The following is a 17,195-nucleotide window of genomic DNA, read 5'->3' on the forward strand; positions in this document are numbered from 1 at the left end:
ATAATTGGAATTTGCCATTTTTATGGATAGCGCATTAGAGAGTGCCTCAACTTTGATCAGATTTTTCTGAGCTTAAGTTTGCTTTTGATGCCAAGATAAGAAAGAAAAAGTACTTTCTACTTTTACAAAATGTTTTTTGAAGAAGGAAATCAAACTGCATCAGTCCCTTCCATGGCCCTGTATGTTGCTGCTTCTGTACATAGCAACAATCTGCCACCTCACAGATACTTTTCTATAATAATTAAATATGTGTATTATACATACTGGCTCCATTAAAACTATTTTAGAAGTGAGCCCTGCTGGCAGATTACTTATAGAGCAATACCAGAACAAAATAAGTCAAAAGATCAACATTCTGCAGCTTGTATCTTAATAACGAGCACCATTCACCCATCACCCCGTGCTTGCTGACCTACATTGGTGCCCGGTCCGGGAACGTCTCAATTTTTGAAATTCTTATCCTTGTGTTTGAATCCCTCCATGGCCTCACCCCTCACTATCTCCGTAACCTCCTCTAGCCCTACAACCCCCCGAGATCTCTGTATTCCTCCAACTCTGGCCTCTTCTGCATCCCCGACTTCCTTTGCCCCACCATCGGCGGCCGTGCCTTCAGTTGTCTTGGCCCTAAGCTTTGGAATTCCCTCCCTAAACCTCTCCACCCCTCGTTCCTCCTTTAAGACATTCCTTAAAACCTACCCCTCTGACTAAGTTTTTGGTCATCTGTCCTAATGTCATCTTCTTTGGCTCGGTGTCAATTTTTTTGTCTGATAACGTTCCTGTGAAGCGCCTTGGGACATTTTATTACTTTGAAGGTGCTATATAAATGTAAGTTATTGTTGTTGTTTAAAATAAGAAATGTAAATTACTGCCTGTCTTCAGTACCAGCTCTGCTCAGGGAAGATGGTAAGAAAATAAAAACAATCAATAGCAGGTCCATTCCAGAGATTAAGCAAAGGCAGCATATCTGAAATTGGCTTTAACATACACATGTCACACTGCTATTAACTGGTTTAGTTCATCAGTGGATCACCTGCTGGGATACAAGAAAGGGGCAAGAAAGGCAAGAGATGAGATAAGGACAGACTCCAGCTACCTCTTCAGCTAATGCGAGAGATCAATCTCTGGATATGGACCTGGTATGTTTGTCTAATCCAAGTAAAATACCTAGCAACAGCCAGTGGAGAGTTAGAGATGCCCCCTATCTTGCCTTCAGTTGGGCTTCAAGGAAAGAGACGCCAGAGATTAAATCAATGCAGTAGTGTAGCATCTTACTGAAACAGTCACTTATGTATCACAATCTCTCATAATCATGTGGTATTTAATGGCTACTAAGCCACACAGAGCAGGGTTACATAGCACATCGCTGATGGGAATAAGAGGTGTTGTCATCTATGCTTTAAGTAGCCACCTGTTGCCAAGTCCAAAACTAAGATAGAAAGAACTTGTGTCTTATCGCTTCTGCATGAAATCTCAAAGTGCTTTGAATTTTGAAGTGCAATCACTTGATAGGTGACGCAGCAACCAGTTGCACAAAGATAACCACTAACAGTAAATGAGATGAATAGCCAGTTAATCGGTTTTATTTGGCGTTGTTGGCCAGGGGATAACTCCCCTACTCCTCTTCAGATAGTGATTTGGGATGAGGGGATGGGGGGTGGGGCAAAGGAGTGGGTTTGTACTTGGAGTGGAGACTACTCCATTGGAACATATTTGCTCGGGAGGCAGTCTGCATTCTTGGTGTTGACAATGGAATGGTCTCCACCACAAACACCAAACGGCTCCTTCACCACCCTCCCCTCATTCCAAATCACTATTCGAAAAGCAAGGTAGGTGGGACCTTGCTGTACACAAATTGGCTGCTGCGTTTCCTACATCACAACAGTGACTACACTTCAAAGTACTTTATTGGCTGTAAAGTGCTTTGGGACGTCTTAAAGTCGTGAAAGGCGCTATATAAATGCAAGTTCTTTCTTTCTTTCAGAAAGTTCTGGATGGTCCACTTCACAACAGGAATATACTGTCAAAAATCGGATGAGTGGCAACCCTACAGTACAGGTGAAACCAAAGAGAATGGATGAATAAAATGGCTGGGGTAAGGAGTTTTTAAAAAATAAAATGATACAATTTGTATTAAGTTAAATGGATAATAACAGTATTTAGCACAGTCTGTAAATCCACATCCGCCATGTCTTTTAAATGCTGGCAAATCTACAGCAGTAACTCAGTGCTGTCACACGCTGCTGTATATTTAGCAAACTCTGCAGTTCATTGCAGCTTGATTGAACAGGGTTCCAAACCTGCTGTCAAACTCAGGAGAAGCTGGGGGCTTGACACTATTTGTCCTTGCGTCACCTATCAAGTTTTACACATAACTGTCCAATATTGCTTAACTTCCATATTTTTCTGGTGTTAATACACAAAGTCAGTAGAAAATTTAAAGTGATGAGCTTTAGTTGGCATTGTTAGTCGCAGAATTGAGATTCCAAGAAAAGAAAGCAAGAACTATATATAATGCCTTTCACAACCTCAGAATGTCCCAAATCGTTTCAGAGTCAATGAAGAACATCCAACAAACTTGCAATGAAGTAATAAGTTTAACTAAGCTTGCTTATATAGGCTACATTTTTTCATAAAAGTAAAAAAAAAATCAGTAAGTTAGGGGTGCAGCCTAGAAGCAAATTAATATGCACTTTAACCTTGCCCTTCTAAATACAGGCTGACCGGGCAAACAGCAGCTGTGCGTTCAAATCCACCTGCATCTCGATTCAGTTTAATAGGCTGTCCAGACGACATTGACAAATTTAACAGGCTCGCTGACCCAGTTGATCTAGGAACAGTTGGGTTATAGATGCAATAATGAAAATTTTCATCTGCTGATCTAACTTTCTTCTTTAATCGTCCTTTTTCTGAAGTGGGGATTGATGGGCCCAGCAGTGCTTCACCCAAGTTGTTAATCCTCAGGAACGAGTCTAGTTAGTAAGCATCAGTGGGCTGTTTGTTCACGGGGAGAAGGAGAGGGCCTTTACCTGTCCTTACCCAATGCCCACACGTGCACTTCCTACGGTAGTTTCTGGATAATGATCTCCTAAAGGACCCTGGCTGACTTCCTTCCTTACTCCCAGTCTCAGGAACTGCTGGACGAAAAAAGACCAATCTAGTTGGCCATCTACCATCTGGATAGTCATACGATACGACGATAATGGAGTTGTTGACAAATCGTAGCAATCAATCTCTATCTACAATAGAGCCAGACATGAGGTGTGGAAAACCACCAGTAGTGGACAGCTTTGGCGAACTGTAGGTCCAAAGTCCTCCCAAGCATGCTACACTTACCACGTCATGTCTCAAATTACTCATAGACTGTATCACAAAATGTAATTTTCTGAAAGAAATTTAATTTGCACTTGAATGAACTACCTGCTAACTGCTTCCACCATCTCCTAGGGAGTCTGTTCCATAGGAACACGGAGGTTAACGCTGGCATCCATACACCACATTGGCTGACAACAGCTAAAGCAGCATAATGTAGGGATGCAGTTCAGAGACCTTCCTGATCTGTATGGCTCAGAACCACTGCAAGGGTTTAGCTACTAAGCCATTGTGATGCTTCTCAGAGAATGTTGCAACGAAAATGAATGTAAAATGCTTTCTAGCTATGAAGTACAATCTGGAGAAATGAGAATACATTGTATTGTCTCATTCAAAAATAAATTAAAGCATTTTGCCACTTTCATAAAAAGGTCTCTCCTCCCCCCAAGAAAACGGGAACATAGGAACAAGAGTAGGCCATTCAGCCCCATGAGCATGTTCTGCCATTGAATGAGATCATGGATGATCTGTACCCTAACTCCATTTACCCTCCTCGACTCCATACCCCTTAATACCCTTGGCTAGCAAAATTCTATCAGTCTCAGATTTAAAATTATTAATTGAGCTAGTATCTACTACTTTTTGTGGGAGTGAGTTCCACACTTCTACCACCGTGTGTGTGAAGAAGTGTTTCCTAACTTCTCTCCTGAATGGCCTGGCTCTGATTTTAAGGTTATGTCCCCTTGTCCTAGACTCTCCCACCAGCAGAAAAAGTTTCTCTCTATCTACCCTATAAATTTTTTTCAAAATCTTAAAAACCTCAATCAAATCACCCCATAACCTTCTATATTCCAGGGAATACAAGCCTAGTTTATGTAATCTCTCCTCATAATCTAACCCTTGGAGCCCTGGTAACATTCTGGTTAATCTACGCTGCACTCCTTCCAAGGCCAATATATCCTTTCTAAGGTGCGGTGCCCAGAACTTACACAGTGCTCCAGATGTGGTCCAACCAGGGCTTTGCATAGCTATAGCAAAACTTCCTCCCCTTTATATTCTAGCCCTCTAGTTATAAAGGCTAACATTCCATTACCCTGTTTGATTATTTTTTGTACCTGGCAGAATTAACATAATAAACGTTATTCTTTACACTGTCAGCAAGAAGTGATTTTAATAAAAAGGGTAAGAAGTGACCCAGATTGCTGTAACTGGACCCAGTGGAACTGATGGGTTTAGACATTCAATGAGCATTAGCAAAAGGTACAGTCTGATCATTGAAGAAAAATAAATAGTGGACATTATTTCTCATAGAACAGAAGATAAACTTGCATTTGTAGAACTCCTTTAACGTAGAAAAACCTCCCAAGGTGCTCCACAAAGAAAAAGGGGGCCAAACAACACTGCAATTAAAAGGAAAGCATATTGCAGAGGTCTTTGAGAAACTGATGGAATAGAAAATGGAATGTTTTGTCAGATAGAGCTCTCAGTTAAACCCTTGAAGCAATAAAATGTCTTGCTGAAATAAAGAGAGTTAGAACTGGGCACGAACAGTCTATACATAGGGAACACAAAATCCATATGGACTATAATGTAGCGAGAGGGGTATATTTCTATTGCCTTACAATTTAAGTTACGTTTAATGAGGTATCACATTGAGCATGGCTAAATCTTCAAAAGGGTCTGGGTAGGACTGGTGTTGTGGGGGGAGGTTGGTGGAGGAGGGAAAACATACAGGAATTTCTACCTTCAGAACAGAGCCTGTCCTAGAACTGCCCTGAAAGCTGGACTTCTTGAGCAGAGGAGTCTACTACGAGCAAACAGCTACATTTTCAGACAGTCAAGGAAACAAATATCAGGCCATTGTGTCCTGGAGCTCCTGCACCTTCAAAATTGATAGTTGCACAGGACATTCTTGTTTCGGGAACTCAATGGCCTTGCTTGAACCAGAGGTGACATTGTGGAAGTCCTCCCAGTTGGAGCTCTACCAATTATGCCCCTTTAACCAGTGGTCTTAGGCTTAATTTCTATTCTTAAAATGTTGACCCCCTCAATTTATTCCAAAAATGCATCTGAGAGAGAAATCCTAGTGACTGCTTTCGGGATGATTTCTTATGGTTCCTCCGAGATAGGCCTAAGCCTGTAAACTCTTAGTGGTCATAATCATTGACACTTTTATGTTTTAAAAGGCATTGTGGACACCTAGAAATCATTGAGTCAGGTCTAACAAATCCTGAAACCCTGTCACTGGGGAAGTGTCAACAACATCAACAAAATCAATTGAACACAAGTTGACGCCACCTGGCATATGGTTTGAAAGACTTAATGAAAATAAGAAATCTTGCCTCGGCCGACCCGCTTTGAAGCGTTTTTCTTCCAAGATCCTTTGACAGAAAATTTTCACCATGATCAGGGGAAAATAGGAGTAAATTAAGGACAGGCCCGTATATATGATGCAGGAAAGCCAAGGACCATGATTTAAAAAAAAAAATTTGTTCATGGGATGTGGGCATCGCTGGCAAGGCCAGCATTTATTGCCCATCCCTAATTGCCCTTGAGAAGGTGGTGGTGAGCCGCCTTCTTGAACCGCTGCAGTCCATGTGGTGAAGGTTCTCCCACAGTGCTGTTCGGTAGGGAGTTCCCGGATTTTGACCCAGTGATGACGAAGGAACGGTGATATATTTCCAAGTCGGGATGGTGTGTGACTTGGAGGGGAACGTGCAGGTGGTGTTGTTCCCATGTGCCTGCTGCCCTTGTCCTTCTAGGTGGTAGAGGTCGGGGTTTTGGGAGGTGCTGTCGAAGAAGCCTTAGCGAGTTGCTGCAGTGCATCCTGTAGATGGTACACACTGCAGCCACGGTGCGCCGGTGGTGAAGGGAGTGAATGTTTAGGGTAGTGGATGGGGTGCCAATCAAGCGGGCTGCTTTGTCCTGGATGGTGTCGAGCTTTTTGAGCATTGTTGGAGCTGCACTCAACCAGGCAAGCGAAGAGTATTCCACCACTTTCCTCACTCCTATGGTCGACGGATATTTTTGTGACTGGAAGGCTGTTTCCAGTGGGGTGCCGCAGGGCTTGGTACTGGGTCCTTTGCTTTTTGTGGTATACATTAACGATTTGGACTTAAACGTAGGGGGCATGATTAAGAAATTTGCAGCTGACACCAAGATAGGCCGTGTGGTTGATAGTGAGGAGGAAAGCTGTAGACTGCAGGAAGATATCAATGGACTGGTCAGATGGGCAGAAAAGTGGCAAATGGAGTTCAATCCGGAGAAGTGTGAGGTAATGCATCTGGAGAGAGCAAACAAGGCAAGGGAGTACACAATAAATGGGAGGATACTGAAAGGTGTAGAGGAAGTGAGGGACCTTGCAGTGCATGTCCACAGATCCCTGAAGGTAGCAGGACAGGTCGATAAGGTGGTTAAGGAGGCATATGGAATGCTTTCCTTTATTAGCCGAGGCATAGAATATAAAAGCAGGGATGTTATGCTGGAACTGTATAAAACACTAGTTAAACCACAGCTCGAGTACTGTGCACAGTTCTGGACACCACATTATAGGAAGGATTTAATTGCACGAGAGGGGGTGCAGAGGAGATTTGCGAGGATGTTGCCAGGACTAGAGAATTTTAGCTATGATGACAGATTGGATAGGCTGGGGTTGTTTTCCTTGGAACAGAGGAGGCTGAGGGGTGATTTGATTGAGGTGTACAAAATTATGAGGGGCCTAGATAGAGTGGATTTCCCTCAGCGGAGGGGTCAATAATCAGGGGGCATAGATTTAAAGTGATTGGTAGAAGGTTTAGAGCGGAAATGAGGAAAGGTTTTTTTCACCCAGAGGGTGGTGGGTGTCTGGAACTCACTGCCTGAGAGGGTGGTAGAGGCAGAAACCCTCAACTCATTTAAAAAATACCCGGATGTGTACCTGAAGAGCCGTGACCTGCAGGGCTACGGACCAAATGCGGGAAAATGGGATTAGGCTGGGTGGCTCGTTTCACAGCTGGCGCGGACATGATGGGCCGAATGGCCGCCTTCTGTGCCGTAAATTTTCTGTGATTCTATGACTTGTGCCTTATAGATGGTGGAAAGGCTTTGGGGAGTCAGGAGGTGAGTCACTCGCCGCAGATTACCTAGCCTCTGACCTGCTCTTGTAGCCACAGTATTTATGTGGCTGGTCCAGTTAAGTTTCTGGTCAATGGTGACCCCCAGGATGTTGATGGTGGGGGATTCGGTGATGGTAATGCCGTTGAATGTCAAGGGGAGGTGGTTAAACTCTCTCTTGTTGGAGATGGTCATTGCCTGGCACTTGTCTGGCACGAATGTTACTTGCCACTTATCAGCCCAAGCCTGAATGTTGTCCAGGTCTTGCTGCATGTGGGCACGGACTGCTTCATTATTTCAGGGGTTGCGAATGGAACTGAACACTCTGCAATCATCAGCGAACATTCCTATTTCTGACCTTATGATGGAGGGAAGGTCATTGATGAAGCAGCTGAAGATGGTTGGGCCTAGGACACTGCCCTGAGGAACACCTGCAGCAATGTCCTGGGGCTGAGATGATTGGCCTCCAACAACCACTACCGTCTTCCTTTGTGCTAGGTACGACTCCAGCCACTGGAGAGCTTTACCCCGATTCCCACTGACCTCAATTTTACAAAGGTTCCTCGGTGCCACACTCGGTCAAATGCTGCCTTGATGTCAAGGGCAGTCATTCTCACCTCACCTCTGGAATTCAGCTCTTTTGTTGGTTTGAACCAAGGCTGTAATGAGGTCTGGAGCCGAGTGGTCCTGGCGGAACCCAAACTGAGCATCGGTAAGCAGGTTATTGATGAGTAAGTGCCGCTTGATAGCACTGTTGACGACACCTTCCATCACTTTGCTGATGATTGAGAGTAGACTGATGAGGCGGTAATCGGCCGGATTGGATTTGTCCTGCTTTTTGTGGACAGGACATACCTGGGCAATTTTCCACATTGTCGGGTCGATGCCAGTATGGTACTTTATGTACACAGTTTTGAAACAATAGTCCCTGATTATCCTCCCATTGACAACTCAGACATATACTTCAGTATATGCAAGATTAGAAAAAACGAGAGAAAATTTGCTTCACTTTGTATTTTAATTCAACAATCACTGTTGCCTTCAAGGTGTTCCCACTCCACCCTCCCTCCCCCTCCTCACCGCTAAAGAAAGCAAGGGTAATGCTAGTTAAAAGCAGTTTTTCTGCTTGTTAGTTCGAAATGTAACAGAATTGGACCATTGTAGTCATGGCATAATTGATTTGAAACATGAAAAGAAGCTCCCAAGGGACAGAGGAAATGTACCGCAACATCTCCTAACAGACATCTTTCGTGTAAATCCCCTACCTGACGTCATCTTTCCAGTTTCACAAAATGTTGCTTCCTGATCATTTACTAAAAAAACACACCAACTATATTTTTCTCAGTACATCAACCTTCCTCTTAAAAAGCAAAGCAATTTTAGGGATTTAAAAACAGGTGGGGACCCCTTCTTGTTCCATTGACAGTATATTTCGTTCAGCCAATGCAGGCCAGCTGAGGCAAGACTTTGGCTGGTTCTTTCTGTCCATATTGCTCACTTAGCTTTTAGGCTGCCCTAGAAAAAGTTTTACTCACATTATATCGTACCTGCAACGCTCTCATCTCTTCATCCTTCTGACACATCTTTTGCAGTAACTCTGTAAAAGGAAAATATGGAAACAAATATTAATTTAGGAACACAAGGATATACATTCTCATATTACCACTTAGAATCATTCTGTCGTGACTATTGCAATCATCAGTGTTTTTACTTAGTTCAAAAATGTCCGTTTGCTATTCTCAGACAAAAATAACGTCAGGTTACAGTGGCTTTTGGCTGACGAAACCAGAAGTATCTATCGGCCAAACAAGATGGAAGTGACACTATCACTTGCATCAACAAAATCCATGTGGGAGGAGTGTTTTTTTTTTGATGCACTGTACGGTGGGTTGGTTTTCATCCTTACTCCCGTCTTTGGTGCCGTGCGAAAATACTTCCAGAATGTTTCAACTCCGAAAGGAGTGTCAAGAAAACGGTCAGTTTAAGAGTCTCACTATGCATTAATAAAAATGAATGCTCAGAGTGCATTACAAAGGCACTGGGGTATATAGAAGAGTTAAGGTGAAGAGCTTCCTCCAATAGGAGTGGATATCGGGAATATGTGTGCGGAAGTCAGTGCCCCCCGGCTCACGTTCCGCATGATTTTCTGTCCCACATGGATAGAAAATCGGACAGGCTGCAAACTAGGTGCACTGACATCACGCTCAATTTCCTAACGGGCCAGCGGGGCATCTCGCAGCGTCCTGTGAATTGGATTTTATTCCTCACCCTCCAACTTGAAAAAATTTTGCATCGCAAATTGCTAGAAGTGCAAGGTCAACAGGGCATCTGGGACCTCGGTGAACAACGGGACGATGTGGCGAGTGGCAATTCGCAACTCACGGCATATCTCTTCCTCGCCATAAATTGCTGGATTTTTTTTTACACACACTAATAACGGTGTGCACCTTTAATTCGCTGTTATTCTGGCCCAATGAATATACCATCCCATCACGCAAAGTTTTGCACTGGGAGAATTAAATTGTAACATTTACCCTATATCTAATTAAATATTTCCTAATCTCTCCCGCCCTCATCTTGGTTGCTATTTTTAGTTTTCATTTGTCCAACTTTATTAGACCTAATTTATGATTAGAATGACATTGTGGTTTAAAACAACAGACTTTCATCTCTGGGGCACAGATCTGAATCTAGCTCAGTCCAATGAAATTAAGTCTCCAGTCTCTGTTGCCTGTTAGGTTCTCACAATGTTTGAGTTTGGGAACTATGCAACAAGTCTATCAAAAAGTCCAGAGCATAAAATTGGTCGTAACTGACACCATTTTGGTAATTTCATTCAGAAGGCTGGCTGGGTGTGAAAAATAGAAAGGTCTGACTGGCGATTTAAATGGTCCTCTTCTGAGGTGGACGTGAAAGCACAATGCTACAAGCAGTGCATGAAAGAGAAGGAACTTGTATTTACATAACACCTCATCATGTCCTCAGGACACTCCAAACTGCTGCACAGCCAATAAATTACTTTTGAAGTACAGATAAACGCAGCAGCCAAGAGCAAAGCAATGAATGAGTAATTAATCTGTTTTTGATGACAATGGCTGAAGGGTGAATGTTGGCCAGGATCCCTGCTCTTCAAATGGTGCCATTGGAGCTTTAATGCCCAGGCAGACAGAGCTTCAGTTTAATATCTCAGGCAAAAGACGGCACCACACACCTTGTATTGGTTTAGAGCTGGGGTAGTGCCACTGTCTCCTGATATGCAAGCCTCTCTACAACCAGCAGCAACACCCAAGTAAACTTTCCAGATTTGCTAAGGTTGCAGCCACGGAAGATCCCACTTTTTTTTTTTAAAAACTGGGTCTTCCTTGCTGTCAGCCGTAGCGAATCCAGCAAGTTTACTTCGGGGTTGTTATCTGCTAAATGGGTTCTGCGTGTTGGAAAGCTGGCAGCACTAGCATGGCAACAGATCAATAGAAAAGCAACATCCTCCCGAATTCACAGAATTACTTCTCTGTGCTCGAGGTGTACTTTAACACTACTGAAGAGGTAGCATTTCCCCCCCCCTCCCCCTATTAAAATATTACATGTATTTTCACCCAAATCACACAGAATTACATAGAATTTACAGCACAGAAACAGGCCATTTGGTCCAACTGGTCTATGCTGGTGTTTATGCTCCACACGAGCCTCCTCCCACCCTACCTCATCTAACCCTATCTGCATATCTTTCTAATCCTTTCTCACTCATGTACTTAATTAGCTTCCCCTTAAAGGCATCTATTCTATTCGCCTCAACTACTTCATGTGGTAGCAAGTTCCGCATTCTAACCGCTCTCTGGGTAAAGAAGTTTCTCCTGAGTTCCTTGTTGGATTTATTAGTGACTACCTCATATTTATGGCCTCTAGTTTTGGACTCTCTCACAAGTGGAAACATCTTCCCTGGATCTACTCTATCGAACCCCTTCATAATTTTAAAGACATCTACCAGGTCACCCCTCAGCCTTCTCTTTTCTAGAGAAAAGAGCACCAGCCTGTTCAGTCTTTTCCTGATAGTTATAATCTCTGAGTTCTGGTATCATCACTCAAAATTCATTATGAAACTCGAGTCAAATGTGAGGAAACAGTTTTATCTAAAATTCTATTACCACATGCACTCACTTTCAAAGAGTGGAGAAAATCTATTGATTGTCATCCTGTGCAGCTTACTTTTACAGTCTACTGAACAAGGTAATCTCCCAGCAGGGACTCGGGCAGTATCTCATTCTATATCCCTCAGCCTTCCCCTAACCTGCTAGGTTAGCCTAAATCTTAGCAATCAAGTTATCTGCAGGTGGGCTTGCTGTATATTCAGCATAACACAAAAATCACTGCTTTGCTCTGTAAAGCCCTATCTTTATGTACACCTCGTGCCCATCACTGTTAACCGAAAGCATTTAAATTCTTTATACATAACACAAGGATTTGCATTTATATAGCACCTTTAACATAGTAAAATGTCCCAGGGCGCTTCACGGGAGCGTTATCAGAAAGAGATATTAGGACAGGTGACCAAAAACTTGGTCAAAGAGGAAGGTTTTAGGGAGCGACTTAAAGGATGAGAGTTAGACGTAAAGGTTCAGGAAGGGAATTTCCTATGAATATTTTTCCATCAATATGGGCCATGTTACACACAAGATCATACAAGATTTGTCACACACTTACACTGGCGAGTGTTTTTCATGTTGCAATAAGCATGGCAAATTTAAAAGTCGGTAGCATTTTCCGACATGCTCAGATTGATGCTGTAAAACCATGTTTACTGTTCAGGATTGGCTCCGACAGAGGCCGCCATCAAGTGTGAACGATTCAGCGCACACAATCCCGGAGACTGAAGCTCTCTTCAAGAACACTTGCAATGGGTCCAATTTTATTTCCCTCCCCCCCACCCACAACCAAGTATTGTGATCATCAATGCCCAAGTGTTCGTGCTGGAATAGGAAATGTTAGTCGCAAACTTATATCACCAAGGATCCTTACAGCCAATGGATAATGCAAAGAAAAAAACTTGCATTCATACAGAAACCTTATGACAGTTTGCCTAAGTGATTCGCATACAATGAAATGAATTGTGAAGCTGCTATTTTGTAGGTAAATGCCATTATGTGCACAGCAAGTTCCTACAAACAGCAATGGCCAGTTAATCTGTGTTGCTTCAGGGAAGAATGTTGGCCACAGCACTGGTAGATGTCTCTGCTCTTGTTCGAATTGTATCATGGAATATTTTGAGTCCACTTGGACAGATAGGACCTCAGTTTAACATCCCATTCAAAGGAAAGTACTCCTGACAATGCAGCGCTTTCTCAGTGCAGCACTAAAGTGCCAGGCTAGATTAAATGCTCAAGTGGGACTTGAACCCCACAAGCTTCAGTCTTAGAGGGCAGAGTACCATTCTTTAACTCACAGTATTTGGGTATTCCATTTTGATTCTGCTCTGGGCAGACTGAGCTCTTAGCCCACCCACTAAAGAGAGAAGAAAGAATTTGCATTTATATAGCGCCTTTCACGGCCTCCACGATCAGGGTATCAATGAAACAGCAATGAGGTAAATGACCAGATAATCTGTTTTAGTGATGCTGGTTGATGGATAAAGGTTAGCCAGGGCACCGGGGAGAACTCCCCTGCTCTTCATTGAATAGTGCTGTGGGATCGTCTACATCCACATGACAGGGCCTTGGTTTAACGCCTCATCTGAAAGACGGCACCTTTGACAGTGCATCACCACCTCAGCACTGCATTGAAGTGTCAGCCTGGGTTATGTGCTGCAGTCCCTGCAGCGAGGCTTGAACCCACAACCTTCTGAGCCACGGCTGCCACCTTAATACAGCCTAACAATGCAATTTAGACTTTATTCTCATAAAAACTCTTCCATGACATCAGGGAAGATCAAAAGCCAGAACGAGAAAGTAATGTTCAAATACAACTGATTCTTGAGCTGTGGCTGAATCAGAACAAACCGGTTAAAATTGGCATCAAGACAGCCAGCATGCATAGACAGGGTATTAAAGTATTCTGAAATAAAAACAGAAAATGCTGGAAACACTCTGCAGGTCAGGAAGCCTCTGTGGAGAGAAAAACAGAGTTAATAGACAACCTTTCATCAGAACTCTTTTCCTGACCTGCTGAGTGTTTCCAGCATTTTCTGGTTTTATTTCAGATTTCCAGCATGTGTAGTATGTTGCTTTTGTTTTATTGAAGTATGCTCTTGGCTGAGCAAAACAAAATGAGAAACTGAGGACTTGGCGAACTCTGGCACTTCTCAGCCAAGTGACTGGGTAAGCAGGTTTTGACATGTGATTGACTGGATTAAGACAATAATTCTGTTTTCCACATACTTGAATGAATCATACCTCTGTCCTGAAAATAACATTCTGGATTTGCCACACAAATGTTGCAATAAACACCTCCAGGCCTGCTAATAAAAAAAACGTTGTGTCATAATCTCATGTATAATAATCCCCTCGAGAGATTTGTCCCCGATTACCCAGAAAGGATTCCTTCTGTGCTTCTCACTGTTCTCCCTGGTATAAGGTGTAGCTTGTGGTTCCAAGTGTTTAGAGGCCACTCCAGAAATCCAACAGTTCTCAAAAGGTTAACAGTTCACACCTCCAGCCTCAGCATCATTCAACTCCAGCTGGAGCCGTGCTGTTTACCTGCCACAAAATGTCCAACCTATTTAAGAAAGGTGAGAGTGACAGGATAGTCTTCAGGGATCAATCTATCAGGTAGATAACAAAACCTTTTAATCTTGCAGCCGTGGCCATTGCCACAGGCAGAGCCAAAGATCACCTTTTTCCTTCTCAAAAGGGCGTCTGTGCCGAGCCCTTTGTCACCATTTTTATTCATCTCCTACTGCAGGAGGGGGCGACGTCCCTGAGAGCTATGGACGGTGATGGCACCTTCTCATTCTGACCTACTTGCAAGTTTACCCCTCCCCCCCCCTCCAAATCTCTTGGAGCTTATAGAGTTTCAAACTGCCTTTCCAGCTGAAGAATATTTTCAGTGTCGGGCCCTATTTGTATCAGGGAACAATTTCGCTAAATATACCGGGCCTCAGTCACCGTATTACAACCTTGAATATAATGTACGTTGATTTACTTTCCCCCAACCCTGATACTCTCACCCCCAATAAGAACAGATTGAGGAACCCTTCAGCTGCCAGTAACTCTGGGGAATTCTGTGCCCCCTGGGCAGGAGAGTTTTATTTTAACAAAAGATGTCAGTTCTCTCACACACACACACACACACACACACACAGTTACAGGATTAATGATATTAGATACCAGGAGTTGTTCTACCGCAGTATTAATGTTATATGATTAAAATAAACTTAGTTTAAAAAAAAATCAAGTTTTAAAAGGTTGATTTCTGCTCTATCCCCAGTGTGTTTCTCCACCTTGCCTAGCATCTTTTTACAATTTCTGTATCTCTTCTATTTTTACCATTATTTTACCAGAACTGTTCATTCATTTCATTTTAAAAACGTTAACTCCCTCAAATGTTTCTGCAGATCTGACCTCCATTCCTAAGCTATGAACCAACATCAATAAAATATTAGACTAGCTAAAAAACGGTGTCAAACTGTGGCTTTTGTTTAGCCAGTCAAGCCTATTAAAAACTGACCTTGTTGCAACATTGAAATGAGCAAATCAATCCTGTTTCCAGTACTACGTCAAGCCACTGCCCTTGAAACGAGTTCTTGTGGTGACACCTTACGGTTAACCTCTCTTCGGATGTCACTGATCTAAAATCCACAACCCTCTTTTACTCCTCTTATTTAAACACCACTCACTATCTATGTACTTTAGCAAATATATGGTGTTCAACTGGATAAACCTTTGCACTCACCCAGTATTGCTTCCTTGGACTTGTCTACAATCATTGAATCTTACTGCACAGAAGGCGGCCATTCGGCCCATCGTGGCTGTGCTGGCTCTATGTACGAATCTACATATAGAATCTAACCGATTTTGGCAGTGGCTTCTGCCATTAGGTTTTATTTTTTTGGGAAACAGGTTCGCTCAGTTGGTAGCGCTTCACGTCTCAGTTGGATTGGCTGTGGGTTCGATCCCACAATTTAGCCTGATGCTACATTGTTGAAGTGCAATCATGGTTAAATGGAACATTAAACAGAGGTCTCCTCTGTGAGTTCTGGTGGTTCAAGTGGACATCATAGGTCCCATGGCACCATTTGAGGAAGACCAGGTCATTCTCTTGGTGTCCTGGTCAACATTTCTACCTCAACAAACACCACCAAAAAAGCAAAATTAGCTGGTTAATCATTTCACTGTTGGTGGTACCTTTCTGTGCACAAAACGGTGGCCAAATTTGCTTACATAACAGATACTGCACTTATGCATTGTATGGAAAGTACTTTAAGACATTTTCTGAGATGTAATAAGGTGCTTTATAAATGCATTCTTCTTAAAAAAAAAGAATGTTGCAGAATATTATTTTATTACAGGCAGTCCAACATCATCTCGATTTTACAATCCTCGTCCTCGTGTTCAGGTCGCTCCATGGATTCGCCCGTCCCTATCTCTGTAATCTCATCCAGCCCTACAATCCTCCGAAATCTCTGCATTCCTTCAACTCTGGCCTCTTGCGCATCCCCCACACCCTATGCCCCACCATTGTTGGCCATGCCTTCAGCTGTCTGGGCCCTTGGCTCTGGAATTCCCCCTCTAAGCCTCTCCCTCCTTCGTTAAGATCCTCCTTAAAACCTACCTCTTTGTCCAAGCTTTTAGTCACCTGTCCTAACATCTCCTTCTGCCAGTGTCCTTGAAATTGTATACCAACATAAATCAGTAGATAGAGAAGGGAATGGGAGGCAATGAGGAGGAAAAGTAATATATGGGAACCAGACACTATTTATTCTGCTACGGTCCCCGTTTGATTTATTGGTTTAGTGAGTATACTGAAACTATTTGTCCCATTCTCAAAAATCTGCTCCTTTGCTATGGTGGGCATCCAACCCTACATCTTTGCATATGAAGGAAATAACACCTGAACAAACATCAGATACAGCATATAACATTCAGAACCAAATGTGCGTGAATTATCACCTTTCACCCGTGTGCTCAACATTGGCTCCCGATCCAGCAATGCCTTGAATTTAAAATTCACATCCGTGTGTTGAAATCCCTCCATGGCCTCACCCCATCCTATCTCTGTAATCTGCTCCAGCCTTACAACCCTCCAAGATCTCTACGTTCCACCAATTCCGGACTCTTGCGCATCTCCGATTTCCTTTGCCTCACCATTGGCGGCCGTACCTTCAGCTGCCCAGGACCTAAGCTATAGAATTATCTCCCTAACCTCTCCACTTCTCTATCCTCCTTTAAGACGCTCCTTAAAACCTACCTATTGGCCAAGCTTTTGGTCACCTGTTCAAATGTTTCCTTATGCTGTTTGGTGTCAAATTTGCTAATTTATAATTCTCCTGTGAAGTGCCTTGGGACGTTTTACTATGTTAAAGGCACTATATAAATGCAAGTTGTTGTTAATCAGTTTGTACTGTATCACGTAATGCCTCCATAAGCAGCCTGTAAGTGAAGTGAAGTGAAAAATATCAGCACAGCCGACGGTGAAAGTTTTAAAAGAATACAAGATAAGAATATTAGAACATAAGAAATAGGAGCAGGAATAGGCCAGGCGACCCCTCGAGCCTCTTCCGCTATTCAATAAGATCATGGCTAATCTACCTCAACTCCATTTTCCCGCCCTATCCCCATATCCCTTGATTCCCTTAGTGTCCAAAT

At 43.0% G+C, this 17,195-nt stretch overlaps 1 protein-coding gene across 5 annotated transcripts in view; it reads right to left on the reverse strand.

Annotated features, from left to right (window-relative positions):
* Positions 1–17,195, reverse strand: part of LOC137326706 (centrosomal protein of 128 kDa-like) — a 359,621-nt gene that overhangs the window by 59,206 nt on the left and 283,220 nt on the right. For 3 of the 5 annotated variants that reach the window (XM_067992037.1, XM_067992040.1, XM_067992036.1), the window contains exon 18: positions 8,937–8,998. In XM_067992037.1, the coding sequence (XP_067848138.1) occupies positions 8,937–8,998 (62 nt within the window). The remainder of the gene's footprint in view (positions 1–8,936; positions 8,999–17,195) is intronic. The other 2 variants (XM_067992041.1, XM_067992038.1) reach the window with 1 other exon arrangement.

The sequence above is a fragment of the Heptranchias perlo genome, chromosome 10 (genome assembly GCF_035084215.1).
Source record: "Heptranchias perlo isolate sHepPer1 chromosome 10, sHepPer1.hap1, whole genome shotgun sequence".
NCBI lineage: Eukaryota > Metazoa > Chordata > Chondrichthyes > Hexanchiformes > Hexanchidae > Heptranchias > Heptranchias perlo.